At 41.9% G+C, this 19,740-nt stretch overlaps 1 protein-coding gene across 5 annotated transcripts in view; it reads right to left on the bottom strand.

Annotated features, from left to right (window-relative positions):
* The window catches only part of ASAP1 (ArfGAP with SH3 domain, ankyrin repeat and PH domain 1), a 160,628-nt gene that overhangs the window by 31,344 nt on the left and 109,544 nt on the right, over window positions 1-19,740 (bottom strand). For all 5 annotated transcript variants that reach the window (XM_072151179.1, XM_072151183.1, XM_072151180.1 and 2 more), the window contains 7 exons: window positions 12,613-12,758; window positions 10,760-10,834; window positions 9,492-9,541; window positions 9,276-9,405; window positions 7,401-7,486; window positions 7,209-7,284; window positions 3,786-3,872 (listed from right to left, as the gene is read on the bottom strand). In XM_072151179.1, coding sequence (XP_072007280.1) covers window positions 3,786-3,872; window positions 7,209-7,284; window positions 7,401-7,486; window positions 9,276-9,405; window positions 9,492-9,541; window positions 10,760-10,834; window positions 12,613-12,758 — 650 coding nt within the window. The remainder of the gene's footprint in view (window positions 1-3,785; window positions 3,873-7,208; window positions 7,285-7,400; window positions 7,487-9,275; window positions 9,406-9,491; window positions 9,542-10,759; window positions 10,835-12,612; window positions 12,759-19,740) is intronic.

Genomic DNA, 19,740 nt, shown 5'->3' with positions numbered 1-19,740 from the left:
ATGAGCATACAGTGCTATAAAAGAGCCAAACCACATGATGTATCCCAATGCATGAGCATACAGTGCTAAACAAGAGCCAAACCGGATGATGTATCCTAATGCATGAGCATACAGTGCTATACAAGAGCCAAACCGGATGATGTATCCTAATGCATGAGCATACAGTGCTATACAAGAGCCAAACCGGATGATGTATCCCAATGCATGAGCATACAGTGCTATAAAAGAGCCAAACCACATGATGTATCCCAATGCATGAGCATACAGTGCTAAACAAGAGCCAAACCGGATGATGTATCCTAATGCATGAGCATACAGTGCTATACAAGAGCCAAACCGGATGATGTATCCTAATGCATGAGCATACAGTGCTATACAAGAGCCAAACCGGATGATGTATCCTAATGCATGAGCATACAGTGCTATACAAGAGCCAAACCGGATGATGTATCCTAATGCATGAGCATACAGTGCTATACAAGAGCCAAACCGGATGATGTATCCCAATGCATGAGCATACAGTGCTATACAAGAGCCAAACCGGATGATGTATCCTAATGCATGAGCATACAGTGCTATACAAGAGCCAAACCGGATGATGTATCCCAATGCATGAGCATACAGTGCTATACAAGAGCCAAACCGGATGATGTATCCTAATGCATGAGCATACAGTGCTATAAAAGAGCCAAACCACATGATGTATCCCAATGCATGAGCATACAGTGCTATACAAGAGCCAAACCGGATGATGTATCCCAATGCATGAGCATACAGTGCTATACAAGAGCCAAACCGGATGATGTATCCCAATGCATGAGCATACAGTGCTATACAAGAGCCAAACCGGATGATGTATCCCAGTGCATGAGCATACAGTGCTATACAAGAGCCAAACCGGATGATGTATCCCAATGCATGAGCATACAGTGCTATACAAGAGCCAAACCGGATGATGTATCCCAATGCATGAGCATACAGTGCTATAAAAGAGCCAAACCACATGATGTATCCCAATGCATGAGCATACAGTGCTAAACAAGAGCCAAACCGGATGATGTATCCTAATGCATGAGCATACAGTGCTATACAAGAGCCAAACCGGATGATGTATCCTAATGCATGAGCATACAGTGCTATACAAGAGCCAAACCGGATGATGTATCCCAATGCATGAGCATACAGTGCTATAAAAGAGCCAAACCACATGATGTATCCCAATGCATGAGCATACAGTGCTAAACAAGAGCCAAACCGGATGATGTATCCTAATGCATGAGCATACAGTGCTATACAAGAGCCAAACCGGATGATGTATCCTAATGCATGAGCATACAGTGCTATACAAGAGCCAAACCGGATGATGTATCCCAATGCATGAGCATACAGTGCTATACAAGAGCCAAACCGGATGATGTATCCTAATGCATGAGCATACAGTGGAATACAATGTATCTCTCTGTTTTAAAGATACATCAGAAATCCACATCCTCACAACGGGTGGCTACAAACGACATGTGAATCCATCCTGAGCAGGAGGTGCGGACCCTGGTGTGTGACATCACCAGACTCATGCTGGGCTTTGCCTTCAATTAACTATTGAACCTGCGATATAAACATGATGGTGGATTTAGGGCCCCCAAACCTACTCACAGATTATTTTTACAGGTTTCCCAACACATACACTAAACTTCTATCCATATGTGATTTATGGAATCAGGTGCCAGGAAGTTAAAATAACTAGGACCCACAGGGGAATGAGGCTCTTGTGCTCCTGCTTGACCAGGGCCCCATTCACTTCTCTGGAAAGGGTTTAAGTGGAAGTTCCCTTGAAGTGAAAAGTGCACCAGTCAGGCACCATGGCTCCAATTATATAGAGCCCTGCATCCCCCCCATTCTCGTGATCTCAGGGGGACCCATAGGTTGGATCCCTATCTGATAAGGCACCATCTAATAGGAAATAAGTATTATCACTTATTGGTGATATTGTACTCACCATGGTCTTACCAACCTGAGATTATTTTTTTTTTATTTCAGGCTTTTTTTTAAAAATCTTGGCAACTCCTATAGATCATGTGACCTAGATATTGGATTCCTCTAGCTGCACTGTATTAATCGCACATTAACAAGTCTAAGTAGTTGCAAAGGGCAAGTCTCATCCCTAAACCTCTTAATCACAACACAACCAATATCTGGGCTCCTGTCTGGTGCGATTAGTGATGTCTTGTGATTCCCCGTTATAAAGTGATGTTAGTTTTGCAGGTGGAGTTCCCCTTTAATGCCCACTCCTGTAATAATACATCTCTGCCCGGATTATAAGACACAAAATATCTGGTTCTGAAGTGTCCGATGACACTGACATTCCGATCTTACGGGTGTCGCATTTTTCCCACAAAAGGGACGGGAATTTCCTTGACATTTGACATTCTTTGAGAAATCCCAATGCAATGAGAAATATTTGTGGGAAGCGGCAGTCCCATAGGATGTATCTGCATGTGCTATGGTCTCTCATATGTACTACTGGTTTGCCCTACTTATGGCCATCCGGGCATAATGAGAGTGGTAGTTGAGAACTGGATACAATGACAACACAAGGTTCTGAGATGTGACTGCGATGGCATCCCTAGTATGACACTGTCTACACAAGGATCTATGCGGCATATAGACTGAGCAGCCAGGGTGGCACAACACTGGTTGCCAGGAAGGAGTGTAATCACACTGGCTACCAGCATGGTACAGCACTGACCACTCCACCAGGGGAGGAGGACTGACACATACAAGGAGATGGAGACACAGGAGAATGAGAAAAACCCTAAATATGTTCTATTCCTCCACCCTACAAACCCATAGCAATCTAGAAGATACATGCCGTAATACTCCAAATTCTTTACATTTTTTTAATTGTTATTACACATGTAGCAGATCTGACCCCGGGTAATAACATGTTCTTATGCAACATCTTAGCTGGGCATTAGTGTGTTTGCTTGTCACAAAGGTAGGACTGCTCAGCTCCTCCTGCTCTATAACATGCTGCCTGCAGATAGGACACTATGTACATTCTGCTCAGCTCCTCCTGATCTATAACACGCTGCCTGCATATAGGACACTATGTACAATCTGCTCAGCTCCTCCTGCTCTATAACATGCTGCCTGCAGATAGGACACTATGTACAATCTGCTCAGCTCCTCCTGCTCTATAACATGCTGCCTGCAGATAGGACACTATGTACAATCTGCTCAGCTCCTCCTGCTCTATAACATGCTGCCTGCAGATAGGACACTATGTACAAATCGCTCAGCTCCTCCTGCTCTATAACATGATGCCTGCAGATAGGACACTATATACAATCTGCTCAGCTTCTCCTGCTCTATAACATGCTGCCTGCAGATAGGACACTATGTACAATCTGCTCAGCTCCTCCTGCTCTATAACATGCTGCCTGCAGATAGGACACTATGTACAACCTGCTCAGCTCCTCCTGCTCTATAACATGCTGCCTGCAGATAGGACCCTATGTACAATCTGCTCAGCTCCTCCTGATCTATAACATGCTGCCTGCAGATAGGACACTATGTACAAACCGCTCAGCTCCTCCTGCTCTATAACATGCTGCCTGCAGATAGGACACTATGTACAACCTGTTACAATCTGCCTGCTCTATAGCAAAAAACAAAACCTGTTAAAAAACACAAATAAATAGGAGATTGCAGAATCATCTGTTCCTTGCCCAATAGTATAGATAGATGATCTAAATAGTGAGTGTAGTCTCCCTATGTACACCTACCTCCTTCTGATCCAACTGCAGAGAAGACTTGATAAGGTCCCGGAGGGCAGTGAGCTGCTTCTTCTCCTCATCCTGTGTCTGTTTGATCTACAGAATAATATGTTATACATTACAAGATATTATACCCATGTAACTCATAAAAAAGTGACAGATTTAAAAAAAAAAATTCTATTGCTTTAGGCCCATCACCTTGTATACAGGGGGCAGTATTATAGTAGTTATATTCCTGTACATAGGAGGCAGTATTATAGTAGTTATATTCTTGTACATAGGGGGCAGTATTATAGTAGTTATATTCTTGTACATAGGGGGCAGTATTATAGTAGTTATATTCTTGTACATAGGGGGCAGTATTATAGTAGTTATATTCTTGTACATAGGGGCAGTATTATAGTAGTTATATTCTTGTACATAGGGGGCAGTATTATAGTAGTTATATTCTTGTACATAAGGGGCAGTATTATAGTAGTTATATTCTTGTACATAGGGGGCAGTATTATAGTAGTTATATTCTTGTATATAGGGGGCAGTATTATAGTAGTTATAATCCTGTACATAGGGGGCAGTATTATAGTAGTTATATTCTTGTACATAGGGGGCAGTATTATAGTAGTTATATTCTTGTACATAGGGGGCAGTATTATAGTAGTTATATTCCTGTACATAGGAGGCAGTATTATAGTAGTTATATTCTTGTACATAGGGAGCAGTATTATAGTAGTTATATTCTTGTACATAGGGGGCAGTATTATAGTAGTTATATTCTTGTACATAGGGGGCAGTATTATAGTAGTTATATTCTTGTACATAGGAGGCAGTATTATAGTAGTTATATTCTTGTACATAGGGGGGCAGTATTATAGTAGTTATATTCCTGTACATAGGAGGCAGTATTATAGTAGTTATATTCTTGTACATAGGGGACAGTATTATAGTAGTTATATTCTTGTACATAGGGGCAGTATTATAGTAGTTATATTCCTGTACATAGGGGGCAGTATTATAGTAGTTATATTCTTGTACATAGGGAGCAGTATTATAGTAGTTATATTCTTGTACATAGGGGGAAGTATTATAGTAGTTATATTCTTGTACATAGGGGACAGTATTATAGTAGTTATATTCTTGTACATAGGGAGCAGTATTATAGTAGTTATATTCCTGTACATAGGGGGCAGTATTATAGTAGTCATATTCTTGTACATAGGGGGTAGTATTATAGTAGTCATATTCTTGTACATAGGGGGTAGTATTATAGTAGTTATATTCTTGTACATAGGGAGCAGTATTATAGTAGTTATATTCCTGTACACAGGGGGCAGTATTATAGTAGTTATATTCTTGTACATAGGGGGAAGTATTATAGTAGTTATATTCCTGTACATAGGGGGCAGTATTATAGTAGTTATATTCTTGTACATAGGGGGAAGTATTATAGTAGTTATATTCCTGTACATAGGGGGCAGTATTATAGTAGTCATATTCTTGTACATAGGGGGTAGTATTATAGTAGTTATATTCTTGTACATAGGGGCAGTATTATAGTAGTTATATTCCTGTACATAGGGGGCAGTATTATAGTAGTTACATTCCTGTACATAGGGGGCAGTATTATAGTAGTTATATTCCTGTACATAGGGGGCAGTATTATAGTAGTCATATTCTTGTACATAGGGGGTAGTATTATAGTAGTTATATTCTTGTACATAGGGGCAGTATTATAGTAGTTATATTCCTGTACATAGGGGGCAGTATTATAGTAGTTACATTCCTGTACATAGGGGACAGTATTATAGTAGTTATATTCCTGTACATAGGGGGCAGTATTATAGTAGTTATATTCCTGTACATAGGGGGCAGTATTATAGTAGTTATATTCCTGTACATAGGGGGCAGTATTATAGTAGTTATATTCTTGTACATAGGGGGCAGTATTATAGTAGTTATATTCCTGTACATAGGGGGGCAGTATTATAGTAGTTATATTCCTGTACATAGGGGGCAGTATTATAGTAGTTATATTCCTGTACATAGGGGGCAGTATTACAGTAGTTATATTCTTGTACATAGGGGCAGTATTATAGTAGTTATATTCTTGTACATAGGGGGCAGTATTATAGTAGTTATATTCCTGTACATAGGGGGCAGTATTATAGTAGTTATATTCTTGTACATAGGGGCAGTATTATAGTAGTTATATTCTTGTACATAGGGGGCAGTATTATAGTAGTTATATTCCTGTACATAGGGGGCAGTATTATAGTAGTTACATTCCTGTACATAGGGGGCAGTATTATAGTAGTTATATTCCTGTACATAGGGGGCAGTATTACAGTAGTTATATTCCTGTACATAGGGGGCAGTATTATAGTAGTTATATTCTTGAACATAGGGGGCAGTATTATAGTAGTTATATTCCTGTACATAGAGGGCAGTATTATAGTAGTTATATTCTTGTACATAGGGGGCAGTATTATAGTAGGTATATTCCTGTACATAGGGGGCAGTATTATAGTAGTTATATTCCTGTACATAGGGGGCAGTATTATAGTAGTTATATTCTTGTACATAGGGGGCAGTATTATAGTAGTTATATTCCTGTACATAGGGGGCAGTATTATAGTAGTTATATTCTTGTACATAGGGGCAGTATTATAGTAGTTATATTCATATACATAGGGGGCAGTATTATAGTAGTTATATTCCTGTACATAGGGGGCAGTATTATAGTAGTTATATTCTTGTACATAGGGGCAGTATTATAGTAGTTATATTCTTGTACATAGGGGGCAGTATTATAGTAGTTATATTCCTGTACATAGGGGGCAGTATTATAGTAGTTACATTCCTGTACATAGGGGGCAGTATTATAGTAGTTATATTCCTGTACATAGGGGGCAGTATTATAGTAGTTATATTCTTGTACATAGGGGGCAGTATTATAGTAGTTATATTCTTGTACATAGGGGGCAGTATTATAGTAGTTATATTCTTGTACATAGGGGACAGTATTATAGTAGTTATATTCCTGTACATAGGGGGCAGTATTATAGTAGTTATATTCTTGTACATAGGGGGCAGTATTACAGTAGTTATATTCCTGTACATAGGGGGCAGTATTATAGTAGTTATATTCTTGTACATAGGGGGCAGTATTATAGTAGTTATATTCTTGTACATAGGGGGCAGTATTATAGTAGTTATATTCAGATGATGTCACAGCGGCTCCACAATTATAAAAAAACCTGTCTTACTTCTACAAGCAGCACCAACTTCTGTCCGTGTTTGGGTCTGTTATTGCCATTGTGTTGTATTGAAAAGAATGTATCTGAGCTACAATACCAGATGCAACCTGCAGACAGGAGTGGCGCTGTATATTTGGAATAAACCAGTCATGTATCCGGTGCTGGACATGGTCCTTACATTGTACAGATCTGCGGCCAGTTTTTCGATATACTGCTTCAGTTTATCTGCGGTTTTCAGTCCGTCCTGGAAGAAACTGAAAGAAACACGTTTTATTTTTTATTCTAAGTTGCCATATGGGCCCCACATGCACACCGTGCCTTTGCATTACTGTCACACTAGTGGGTAGTGCTCCCCCTAGAGGGTACTCACTTGCACTGCGCGTGGTAATACTTGATCAGATTCTGCAGCAGGTCCACGCCCTTCTTTGTCTTGATTTCATTTACTTTAATAAGATACTGTCAGAAGAGTAATACAGCGGTTAGTAGATAATTGCAGGTTGTATGAGCTGGGTATTCAGCGCTGTGTATCAGTGCCGGGGGGCGAGATGCTAATTAAATAATTGCATCTATGTTATGCTAATATTTGGTTTTCAGAGTGTGGGCTGCAGTATGGGGAGGCGGAAAATTCTTCAATATTTCATGACATATTATTTGGGTTTTATTCACGTGGGTCTATACTGTACTCAATACGCTGCAAGTAGACTTAAAGGAAATCTACCACCAGGATGAAGGATTGTAAACCAAGCACACTGACAAACCGGTGTGCGCCCCCTTTGGCAGGATCCACTATTCTTTTAGCCTCTTATGTCCGTGTTTTTACTAATAAAAGCTTTTAACATTATGCCTCAATTAACAGCTATGGAGCCCAGGGCCCTTTAGGCTTATTAGCATACTTCTTAAACCTGATTTTTTCTTAAAAACAAGGGCATTAACATCTAAAAGCAGAGCAGATCCTACCAGAGGGGCCAAAGGCCTGCATGTAAGTGTGCTTGGTTTGAAAACCCTGATCCTGGTGGTATATTTCCTTTAAAAACTAACCCACACTGATATTACACAGCAAAACAACTATCCTTATATTGTTCCTCTCCATGCTTGTAAAGATTAACAGTCTGTGTATAAAGTTGAACCAAGCAAATGAACCATTGTGAGTCTGATCATCATCTTTTCTATGACCTCAGTCCGCCATATTCATGTTCTCAGCTCAGCCGCATTTCCAGCTTCCTGATTGACATCTCATTCCCCCCTCCCTCAGGAAGACAGCCAGCGTCTTTCTCATTCCTGAGAGATGAGTGGCTCAGCTGAAAAGAAAACATTCCCTATGTCAGGAATCTCGAGGTGCGGCTGAGCTGGATGTACATGAATATACAGGAAAGATGATGATTGGACTCATTTGCATAGATAGCGAATCAATTAGTGAATGGACTGTGGAACTTTACAGGTATGGGGAGTAACAATATAGGGATACTTATTCTTTTGTAAAATAGCAGTTTTCAAAGATAGGTTTAGTTAGTAAATTCATTTTTTTTCCTCCAATGTGCCCTCTGCATGGATGGTCATGCTGCAGCTACTTTTTGATGCTGAAGGCAAATCAGTCTACTTTCCCCTCTGGCAGTAAAGAATATATAGCCTTTTATAATTTATACCGAGGAGGAGTCTACTCAGCTGTGCTGCCATGTACTGCAGAGGCCCTGCTCTTGTCTTACATGCAGGACAGAGTCGGTCTCCTTCCCCTCCAGCAGTTGATAATAAGATCACTTATTATTTCGTCTGCAGACAGAATTTTATCAGCTATAGTGTCATGTACTGCAGAGGTTCTTTGCCTTCTCCTATATATAAGACAGAATAAGTCTACTTCCCCTTCTGGCAGCCAATAATAAAATTCCTTCTTACTCTTGATACAGAAAGAATCTCTTCAACTATACTGCCTTATACTCGAGAGGTTCTTCTCCTTCAATAACATGGACAACAGAATTAGTCTCCTTCCCCCTCTGGCAGCTGATAAAATAATCCAGTTTCAGCTTGTAGTCCTTTCCTGACAAGCAGGGCAAGAAGCTGTTTCTATTGACTGTCTTGCAGTGATCAAATGATCATTAAGCAGAGAAAAAAATAGCTGACCCAGGAGCGCCTAACCCTAATGTGATAGCACCTTTAGTGATAATTTTGCATGATTGGACCAGGTACATGGGGCACAATTACTTTTTTTTTCCTAAAGGATAAGTTTAGAGTTGGGTGGGTCCAGTCTCACCTCACACATCTGTAACTGGAACAATCTCCTCTCTTTCTCCATTTCCTCCGCGATTTCAGCCCCCGTGATCTCTGTCCGGATCATCCCATGCTGCTTTGCATGCTCCCGCTTCTCCTTTTCAATTTTGGTGCTAGAAATAATGATATAAAAAATATTGCACATGGAAAATCTGCAAAATAAAAAATGATCACTGTCACCATTGCTGGGAGGACTTACAATTTGGTTTCATAGTCCTTCCAGGCCTTGTCAAATGGCTTCTTGAGGTCCTAGAGAGGAAAGAAATACAACAAATAGTGATCAAGATGTCATCAAAAAGACACAATAACATCACAGTGTTACCACTGCAAAATAGTGATAAAAGTGAGTGCTGCTCACAGTGACTGCAGCAGCAGCAGCAGAATAGTGAGTGCAGCTCTGGGGTATAATACAGGATGTAACTCAGGATCAGTACAGGATAAGTAATGTCATGTATGTACACAGTGACTGCACCAGCAACAGAATAGTGAGTGCAGCTCTGGAGTATAATACAGGATGTAACTCAGGATCAGTACAGGATAAGTAATGTCATGTATGTACACAGTGACTGCACCAGCAGCAGAATAGTGAGTGCATCTCTGGGGTATAATACAGGATGTAACTCAGGATCAGTACAGGATAAGTAATGTCATGTATGTACACAGTGACTGCACCAGCAGCAGAATAGTGAGTGCAGCTCTGGAGTATAATACAGGATGTAACTCAGGATCAGTACAGGATAAGTAATGTCATGTATGTACACAGTGACTGCACCAGCAGCAGAATAGTGAGTGCAGCTCTGGGGTATAATACAGGATGTAACTCAGGATCAGTACAGGATCAGTACATGTCATGTATGTACACAGTGACTGCACCAGCAGCAGAATAGTGAGTGCAGCTCTGGAGTGTGATACAGGATGTAACTCAGGATCAGTACAGGATAAGTAATGTCATGTATGTACACAGTGACTGCATCAGCAGCAGAATCCTCCAATCAATCCTGAGCTGCATTCAGAATTCTTCTTGTGATGCACGCCCTCAGCCTCCTGATGCTTCAGTATCTGTACAGGACAGGCTCTGCCATGTCACATCACTGGATATGTTGAAATGAAAACAGGAACTACACAAAACTCAGAAATAAGGCAACCTAGCCCCTTCCGAACACACATGAACACCAAAGCATAGAAGGCCACACACTAATGCCGCATGCTCCCCTCTCCATAGAGATGTACGGCGTACAGGCTGTAACACGGGGAAAGATGTCCCCGTATACGGAGCTGCATGTGTGCGGCACTGTATCGCTCCATGTGGCCATTGCCGTCTATGGGGGATGTATATAGGGCTGCAGGCTTGTGACTATACATATGCCCCCTATACGGTCGTGTGCTCGCAGCCTAATGTAGCACGTCATCTGTGCGACTAGAGAAGAAGCAATGGACAAAGTTTATGTGGACCGGCTGCCGACTTACCCCTTTTACTCCTTTCAGGTCACCTTTAAGAAGTGAATCCAGTGTAAAGATGACATTGTGGCTTAATCCCTGGAGCTAAAACAAAAAACACACAGTCCTGAGGGTTGTTGCTATTGTTATACAGATATCACCAAATGTAAGATCTCAGCTTCCTGTCAGTGAATGGCTACATGCAGACAATAAAGAGCATCACAGATCTAATATTTCTTGTGGTTGTTTTTTACTATTCTATTTAACCTATATAATGGCACTAAGCAGTCTACACTACAGAGGATAGAAGTATACAAAGGTCCTACACCTGGGACTAACCCCGGTCAGAAACACTGAATAGGGGATAACAATAACACTTTTTCCAGCCCCTTTAAATTGTAACCTTGGAAATCTTATCATTAATATCCATCCTGATAAAGCAGGGACATTACTCATAGATCCGGGCACCGGGACTGTGTGAATCTTCTTATATTTGTTATATAGCCTCCTTCCTTCCAAAATCAACTTTAAAAAATTATGCTAATTAGTCTGAGGGGCTCTGTGGGGGCGTTATCAAAGCCCCTCTGTGCAGGAGCAGTCTCTCCCTCCACTGTGTGTGATTACATCAGACAGAGGGAGGGTGGAAGTGCTGAGGGAGAGACAGTGTAACATCCTGTGAAGCTTCAGCATCAAGGGGCTCTGGTAACATCCCTAGAGCCCTTCTGGCTCATTAGCATAATTATAAAAGTTGATTGTTAGAAGGAAGGAGGCCGTGGATAACAGATATAAAAAGATTACCAGACTCACGGTGCCTGGATCTTTGGGTAAGTGCCCCGGTTCAACATGATCGATGTTGATGGTAGATTTTCTTTAAAGGGGAATTAAATATGTATGACCTATCCCAATTAAAGGTCATGAAGATAAACTGGTGTGGTCCAACATGCAGTACCCGGGTCTATCACCTAGTGCAGCGCTGTATTGGCTTCATATGACTGTGACCATCAACTGTGGTTGCAGCGCAGTCTCATTAAAGTGATTGAACTGAGTTGCAATTCCAAGGTACAACCACTAACAGTATATGGCGCGGTGCTTGGTAGACTGTGAGGAGACCCCAGCGTCTGTTTCTTCAATTCACAAATTCAGACGAAGACTCTAATATCAAGGTGGGACAGCGTTCTCTAGTTCAGCTTTAAAGGGAAGCTGTCACCAGGGACCCAGTTTTCACTACAGACAGGTTACAGAAGCCCATCACACCAGCAGTGCACATCTGCCTTTCTGCCTTATCTAAGCATTTGCATCACAATATAATTGTGTGTTATAATTTGACTGCCATCCTGACAGATTCCTCTGTGCAGTCCCAGGGGTTGGGCTTTAGTTTGGATGCATATCAAAATAACAACATGCGATTTGTCTGTGCTGCAGACTCCTCAGCTCTCAGCCCCCACCTTTGTGCTCCTGTACCGCTCCTCCCTCTCCCACTGATGTCAGCTCACCAGGCTGTGACCTATGTGAAGGAGCAGGAGGGAGGAGCTGTACAGGAGCACAAAGGTGGATGTTGAGAGCTGATTAGTCTGATTAGTCTGCAAGTCATGTGTTGGGTTTCGAAATGTATTCAAACCAAAGCCCAACCCCTGGGACTACACAGAGGATACTGTCAGGGTGCAAGGTAAGTTATAACACACAATTATATTGTAATGCAAATGCTCAGAGATGGTAGGAAGACATATTTGCAATCCAGGATTCTTGGGCTTCTGTAACCTGTCCTTAGTGAAAATGAGGTCCCTGGTGACAGGTTCCCTTTAATATGAAGTTACACAAATGCCTTAAATGAAAGAGTGTTTCCTTTTCAGTGCATTCATAAGACGTGTCCTGCAATCACTTACCAGGTTCTTGAGGAGAGTCGAGAGCTCCTTGGTGAGAGTGGAGAACTTCACAAACGCTGTGCCTAAATCTGCATTGTCGCGGCTCAAGAAATTGCTCCCGAATTTATCTAGAGCCTGCGCGTAGGTCTCCTCATTCTGGACATGATCTGGGGAACAAAGAGGGACAATATCTTATTAGAGCGCCCCTTATTCATGTCAGGGGAGTCAGTATAAGGGTCTTCACTCCCCTAAAGGAAAAGAAACCAATGCCCACTGCAGTACAGAGTATTTCAGGAGATAACCGTGCTCCTCATTTCATGGACTGTAATCTAACCATCTATGCAATGATAGTGGGATCGGGACTGGATTTGGTTGTGGATGATTCCTGGTAGTCAACTGGAATATCACAGCCTCATAGTAGAAGGTCAGGGTTCCAGGTGGGTCAAAGTAACAGTAAAGTTTATAAAGTTTTACCTAATGTTTTTCCAGTATTCATTCATTACCTTAATGCAGCCGTTTCTCTGATAATTCTCTTTTATGTGCTTCCCTCGGCCTCTCGCTCTTCTGCCCTGCATTCTGATTGCTAAGAACAATCCGTACTATGGACTGCGCGGTCAGGAAAGGGTGAGGGGGTGGAGCTATGCAGTGTGCTCCTCCTTCTCAGCTTAGTGATCACAGGAAGCAGCTGCATCACGTCTGCTCTGTCCTGTCTACACTCTGCTCTCATGTCCCCACACACACAGTGCACCTTCTCCCCCTGTAGCTGCTCCGTTTAATAATAGTCTGGACAGTAGACTAATTTTTGGCCGGGTAACTTTGGAGTTGTGGTGGAAGGGATAAATATTCTTAGCACAGGAAGAGACCATCCTTGTAACAATGTTAGGGAGATAAGTGCCGGATATGACTGTTGATGTGTCCTTGGTCAACATGTAGATCAAGCCAAGTTATAAGCCATAAACTGGTCTCCAGCAGCACAGAGTATTTCAGGAAATATCTAATGTGTTTAGCTCCTTGTACAGGTATGGGATATCCAGCCATCCTGTATCCCTATAAGGATCATTGGGGTCTCAGACACCAGGAAGAAAGTTGTTCTAGATGTCCGGAGGTTGCTAGATTATAGCAGTATCAATGAGGCCCTGGTGGGTGATGCTGTTATATATAGACACCAGCCTCCATCTTACTACACCCGGATGCAGTGGTTTCATTATCAGGACACTATACCCCCTTCTGTGCACTGTATAGCAGCGTGTTCTCCTGGCATATGGCCTTCATCTATTATTTAGCAAATATCTTGGCTTCTGCCCAAAGACTCCCCAGAAGGCAACAAGAAAATACTTTTGTATTCAAATATTTGCTGAATACTGACATTGTGGAGGACTGGCAGCTATTCAGACAATGCATCGCCTCCCACAAACTGTAATCAACCTTGTATTGTCATTGGGGGCCTCAATACTGCAGCGGCTCAGTGGGGGCAGTTCTTGCACGAGGCTATCGCCCTTATTATAAGGCAATTATAATAACATATAGTTGTGTCCCTAAAGATCGTCCACTACTGACTCGACCTTGCTCTGACTGTAAGGCAACTGGCTGCAGCAGGAGCCCCCTGTGGATTTGTGAATACCTGGACCAATTGTGGAAAGAGGACAGGGGATGATAATCTGATTACTGAGCACATCGCTTGTTTATTTCCAGCACTACTATTCTATAAGAGTTCTGCAGATACATGAGCAATGTGCTTGCCAATTTCCATCTCTCCTATAGAAATGGATGCGGCGGCAGTATGTGTACTTGACCTGCCGCTTAATGCAGTCAGTGAGAACAGTCACCAAAGAACTTTGAAATGTTCTCCCACCAATTGGACCCACACCAATAGGCCTTGAAAAAAAAACAAAAAAAAAACACTTTTGTGGAATCACGTGTATCAGATTACAAAATTACCTCCTAAATGTAGTCTAACATCAGCCCTAAGCATATTAAAGAGAAACACATTAAGATTACAAAAAAATACATTTATTATTTCTGTCCATTGTGCAAGTTATGAGAAATTCCCACTTAAAATCATATGCTAATGAGGTAGGCGGTGCACCTGGAGCGCCTCTATCAGACAAGTAGGAGATTTGTCTAATGAGAAACCTGAGATCCCACTAGAGGAAGAGGAAAAGCAGTGCTCCAGCTATTGAGGACACACTCTGGGTGCACTGACTGCCTCATTAGCATATGGATTCAACCAGGAATATCCTGGAAATAGCATAATAGAAAGAAATAATGAAGATATGCTGGAAATCACATACAATATGCTGCCACCAGGTTATAACATTTGGAGGAGGGTGTAAAAGCAGCAGAACTTTGAATGCCGCTTTGGAAGTGATGGGAGCATAATGAAAAAATGTATCCAGCTTATCATCATATATACAAAACTTGATAAACATAATGGAGCAGACTGACGCGTTTCGGTTGCCGGTCCATGATATAAATCTTTCATATAGCTGGAAGTCATAGCTGAAACGCGTGAGCGTTTACTGCCCCGTGTTTAGGTGGCTCGTATGGGGACTTTAATGCCTTCAGTTGATGTAATATTCTAAACAGAGGATAAGGCACTTCCTAAGACTGGAGTTACAGGGGTGTTATCCAATAGAAGTAGCAATGGACAATGTCATATTGTACTCCAGTAGCTTAGAGGATGGTCAAACACAGAAATCCTTGATAGAGGGAAACTTTGGGGGACTAGTTGTCTCCTGTTCTAACAATTGCTGGGGGTCCTAGCAGTTGCACCCCCCCCCCCCTAATTGAAGCATTCATCACTTTTTCTAGCAATAAACTATAAAAAAAAAATCATTGTCACGTTCCACCACTTCCACTAAGCTTCTATTTTCCAAAAAAAAGTTGCATAAATGTTTTTGGTAAGCGTTGTTTCCTGCACTCGGCATATGTCACGTATGGCCGGTCACGTGTGACCCTGGAGCACACGTGTGAGCACACAGCCCAGGAGCTGGGGAGGAGAAGTGCAGGACACAGGACAACCCTGCGCCTCCATGTGGAACCCGGCAAGAAAACTTATGTCTTCTTCAGTGTTTAATGGCACTGAAACACCAGCGTCGTAGACATTGGAAGGTGCGGGCGGCTATCCGCGAAGCGCTGCAATGGTTAACGGCGCTAATCACACACAAATATTCACCGCACACAAGTATAGGAGAGAAATGGATTATTTGCTGCAAATGACTTGAAGGATATTCTAGGATTGTAGCTTCTCCGAGTGCACTGGAGGGGTGTCCTCACACTGCTGTGCTCTCAGCAGTCCGTATTATGTATGGTCCATGGAGAGATGTGTAATCAGACCTTTCTGTATGTTGTTAATAGCTACAGGACTGTGAAATATGGATTTATATAACAGGATTGTAGCTTCTTCAAGTGCACTGGTGTTGTGTTCTCACACTGCTGTGCTCTGTGCAACCTGTGTTAGGTAATACTGACCATACCATTGTGTATGTTGTTAGTAGAAGAAGAACTGTGAAATATGGATTTATATTCCAGGATTACAGCTTTTCCAAGTGTACTAGGGGCATGTCCTCACACTGCTGTGCTCTTAGCTCTCTGCAGCCAGTGTTAGGCGAGATATCGAATCAGACTTTAGTGTGTGTTGTGAATAGCAGCAAGACTGTGATATATGGATTTATATTCCAGAACTGTAGGTTCTCCAAGCGCATTGGTGGTTCTATTATCTTCAGATAGATTTTGAATACTGCAGAGAAGAGAGAAGGGACCGTGGAACTGCTCAGTGCAGAGAGCTAAGAGCCCAGCAGTGTGAGGACACTCCCCTAGTGCACTTGGAGAAGCTACAATCCAGAATTATAAAACCAACAGTACTGCTGCTACTAACAACATACATTTCATGGTAACAGGCATAACTTGTATGGTAAAAAATATAGGTTTTTATTTAGGAGCTGTGGAAATCGAATGCCAGGAAATCTGTATTGCCAAACAATTACAATGTTGCTAATTTTTTTGGAATCTGCAGGCAAAACTAAGGCGGACAAATTCTTAAGGGGGCTCGTTTTATTATTACTTTATATGACCCCGATTGAGATTCTCAGTCCAGAACTCTCTATTGTTAGCCAAAAGAGATGCTGGAAAGAGAAGGCACAGCTATGAGACGTGACAAAAGCTAACCCTAAAGAGAAGAGACTGCTGCAGCTAATAAGAAGTTTCTATGTCACCCCAAGTGCTTAATTCCTTCATAATCCTGCTGATACTACTTGTGAGAGAAAATTATGGAGCAGCTAGTCTCCAGCCACCAGCTCTGAAACCACTGAGAATTACAGACAGAGCCTGAGCGCTACAGGAATACAATCATACAATAGCCACATATAGTGTTATACAAAACAAATAAAATGGATTTACTTTGTCAAGTCACCCCTTGAAGGTCTTATAGATCCAGACACAGTGGGGCTCATTTACTAAGGATCCAACAATTTCCAATGTGCACCGCATTTAGAAGGGCTTTTGCACGCGATCGGATTTTGGCGCTTCAGCACCGACTTTCACGCAACACAAAACTGGGTACGGGACGTCGGACAATCCAACGGATTCGGACAACGCGCGGGGTTTAACATCTCAAATTGTGTCGCAATACAACGCACTTACATATACCGGGAAGAAGGTGAACTCCGGCGGACCTCAGCGGGGAAGCGACACATGCAGGACGCCGGACTTTATCTTTGTCGGAGCGTCTGGATCGGGGATCTCGACAGGACCGGGTAAGTAAATGTGCCCCAGTGACTGTGGGAATCGTCTTATATTTGTAATCAATGGCCTCCTTCCTTCTAAAATAAACTTTAAAAATGAGGCTAATAAACGAAAAGGACACTGGGGGGAGGGGTGCTACCAGAGCCCCTCCGTGGTGTAGATTCACAGGCTGTTGCGCTGTGAAGGATTACTTCCCCACTCCCACTGGGTGGGAATACAGCAGGCAGAGGGAGGGGCAAGTGGAGAAAGAGTAACAACCTGTGAAGCTACAGCACGGAGGGGCTGTGGTAACGCCCCAAGAGCCCCTCTGGCTCATTAGAACAGTTGATTTTAGAAAGAAGGAGGCCATGGATAAGAAATATTAGAAGATACCACAGTCCCGGTGCCTGGATCTATGAGTAATGTCCCTGGTTTATCAGGATGGATTCTGATGGTAGATTCTGATGGTATGTCACATGCACATTTTGCACAGTAGGTGGGTATCATGTTATATTATATAATAACAGGACTACAAAGTGGGACCCCTGGTAGTACATCTGCATATGACTTCATCAGAAGCAATGATGAGAACGCACATTACCGGAGCCGACGCGTTTTCAGCTCATCAGATCTTAGTCATAAACGTCCTCGGCTGTGACTAAGAGAGAACTGACATGGAATATGCAAGCGCTCATTATGTCTTTGAGTCTCTACGGAGAACTGATTTTATGCTGACATCAGCGCTGGGCCTTGGGTTTGCATTTCATTTTTTTAAAGGGATATTCCTATCATAATACCTCTGCATGATGCGAGGACACTTAACCCCTTCCAACCCGCCCCCCAACTTAGAAATCTATGAAGGTTAGAAGTCCGTGATTAGACTTTGCATCGGTTCCGTTGTGACTATCTTGCATCAAACTTGCATCGTGTTCTTGCTGGAAAGTCCGGACCGGAATGTTCATAGACCGGAAATGAATGCACAAGTTCGGAACGTTTGGGTCGCACATTTTGGCAAACACATGATGAGAGTTTGATGCGAGACGTGCTGCTGGTGTCATATTAAAGGGGTTGTCCACTTTAAGTACATTCTAGCAAATAATCAATATTGTTTGTGTAATGAAAAGTTATAAAATTTTCAATATACCTTTTTTCTACATCTCTGCTTGCTGTCATGCAACAGGAAGCTTTATCATTTACTTCCTTTTGATACACACCGCTCCGTGGTCATGTGATATAACGAGCCGTGCACTGGTGTAACATCACGCAGCTCTAATTACAATGTTTGTTAAAACAAGTCGTGCACCTGTGTGACATCACATGTCCGATGTTTTATACAGGAAGTAAATGATGAAGCTTCCTGTTGCATGACAGCAAGCAGAGATATAGAAAACCATGAAGAATAGATACAGAAAGTATATTAAAAAAATTGTATAACTTTTCATTACACAAACAATATCAATTATTTTCTGGAATGCCATTAAAGTGGACAACCCCTTTAAGAATCTCATCTTTCATTTCTGATCAGACCTGTGGTTCTATTATGTACATGCAAGCAGTTAAAAAAAAGAAGAAGGTGGAACTGGATCTTTAGCTACAACTAACATTTTTAACTGCCTGTATCTCCGTAGATCACAGAACCACAAGATGAAATCTTAAAGATGAGTTTATTAAGCTCAATATGACACCAGAGAATGTTTCTGGGTGCTACAGAACTGAAGGCTCCCATGCAGCCTCTAAACTTGACTCATCCCAGGCAAAATATGACTCTCTTCTGCTCATTGTCACAACTTTGGGGGAGATTTTTTTTAATAAGTAAATTGGTGAGATTTCTCCTAAAAGAGGGAATTCTAGAAAAGACATTTCATACCCTATCTGAGGTGGCTGGGAGTTGAATGGTGTAAAACCTGGTGACAGGTTCCCCTTTACATTTTTGGTGATGTTTTGTATCTTTTGTTTCTAAATAAACGAAACCCTCATCCTTTTAATGACAAGACTCTCTTGATTACGTTTCAATCTACACAGTAAATCTAAAAATGTGAGCCTCAGGCACAGGGAGGAGCTATGCAGTGGGGGGGGGGGGTGCAGACATAACTTTGTTTGGTGCCACAAAAATAACTTCACCCCTGGTTATATTTGTAACATAATAAAAAAAAACATATAATAAATTTTTTTTAAAGGGAAACGGCATTATAAAACATACACCACTTACACCAACCAAAACCATGGGCACAGCGGACCCCAATTTCACCCGCCAAACTAAATATATTATTATGTATCAAAATTGCTACATCAGTTATTTTATGGGGGTCAATGTAAATTCATGGTCAAGCAGAAAGAAACCAGGGTGACCCTAGCAGAGCCGCAGGTCAAGGTCCGGCTTCAGGAAACAATCAGAATGCAGAACATTTTGCAGGAAATAATACATTC

The sequence above is a fragment of the Engystomops pustulosus genome, chromosome 5 (genome assembly GCF_040894005.1).
Source record: "Engystomops pustulosus chromosome 5, aEngPut4.maternal, whole genome shotgun sequence".
Classification (NCBI taxonomy): domain Eukaryota; kingdom Metazoa; phylum Chordata; class Amphibia; order Anura; family Leptodactylidae; genus Engystomops; species Engystomops pustulosus.
Note: the sequence above shows the minus strand (reverse complement) of the source record. Positions and strands in the feature narration are given on the sequence as shown.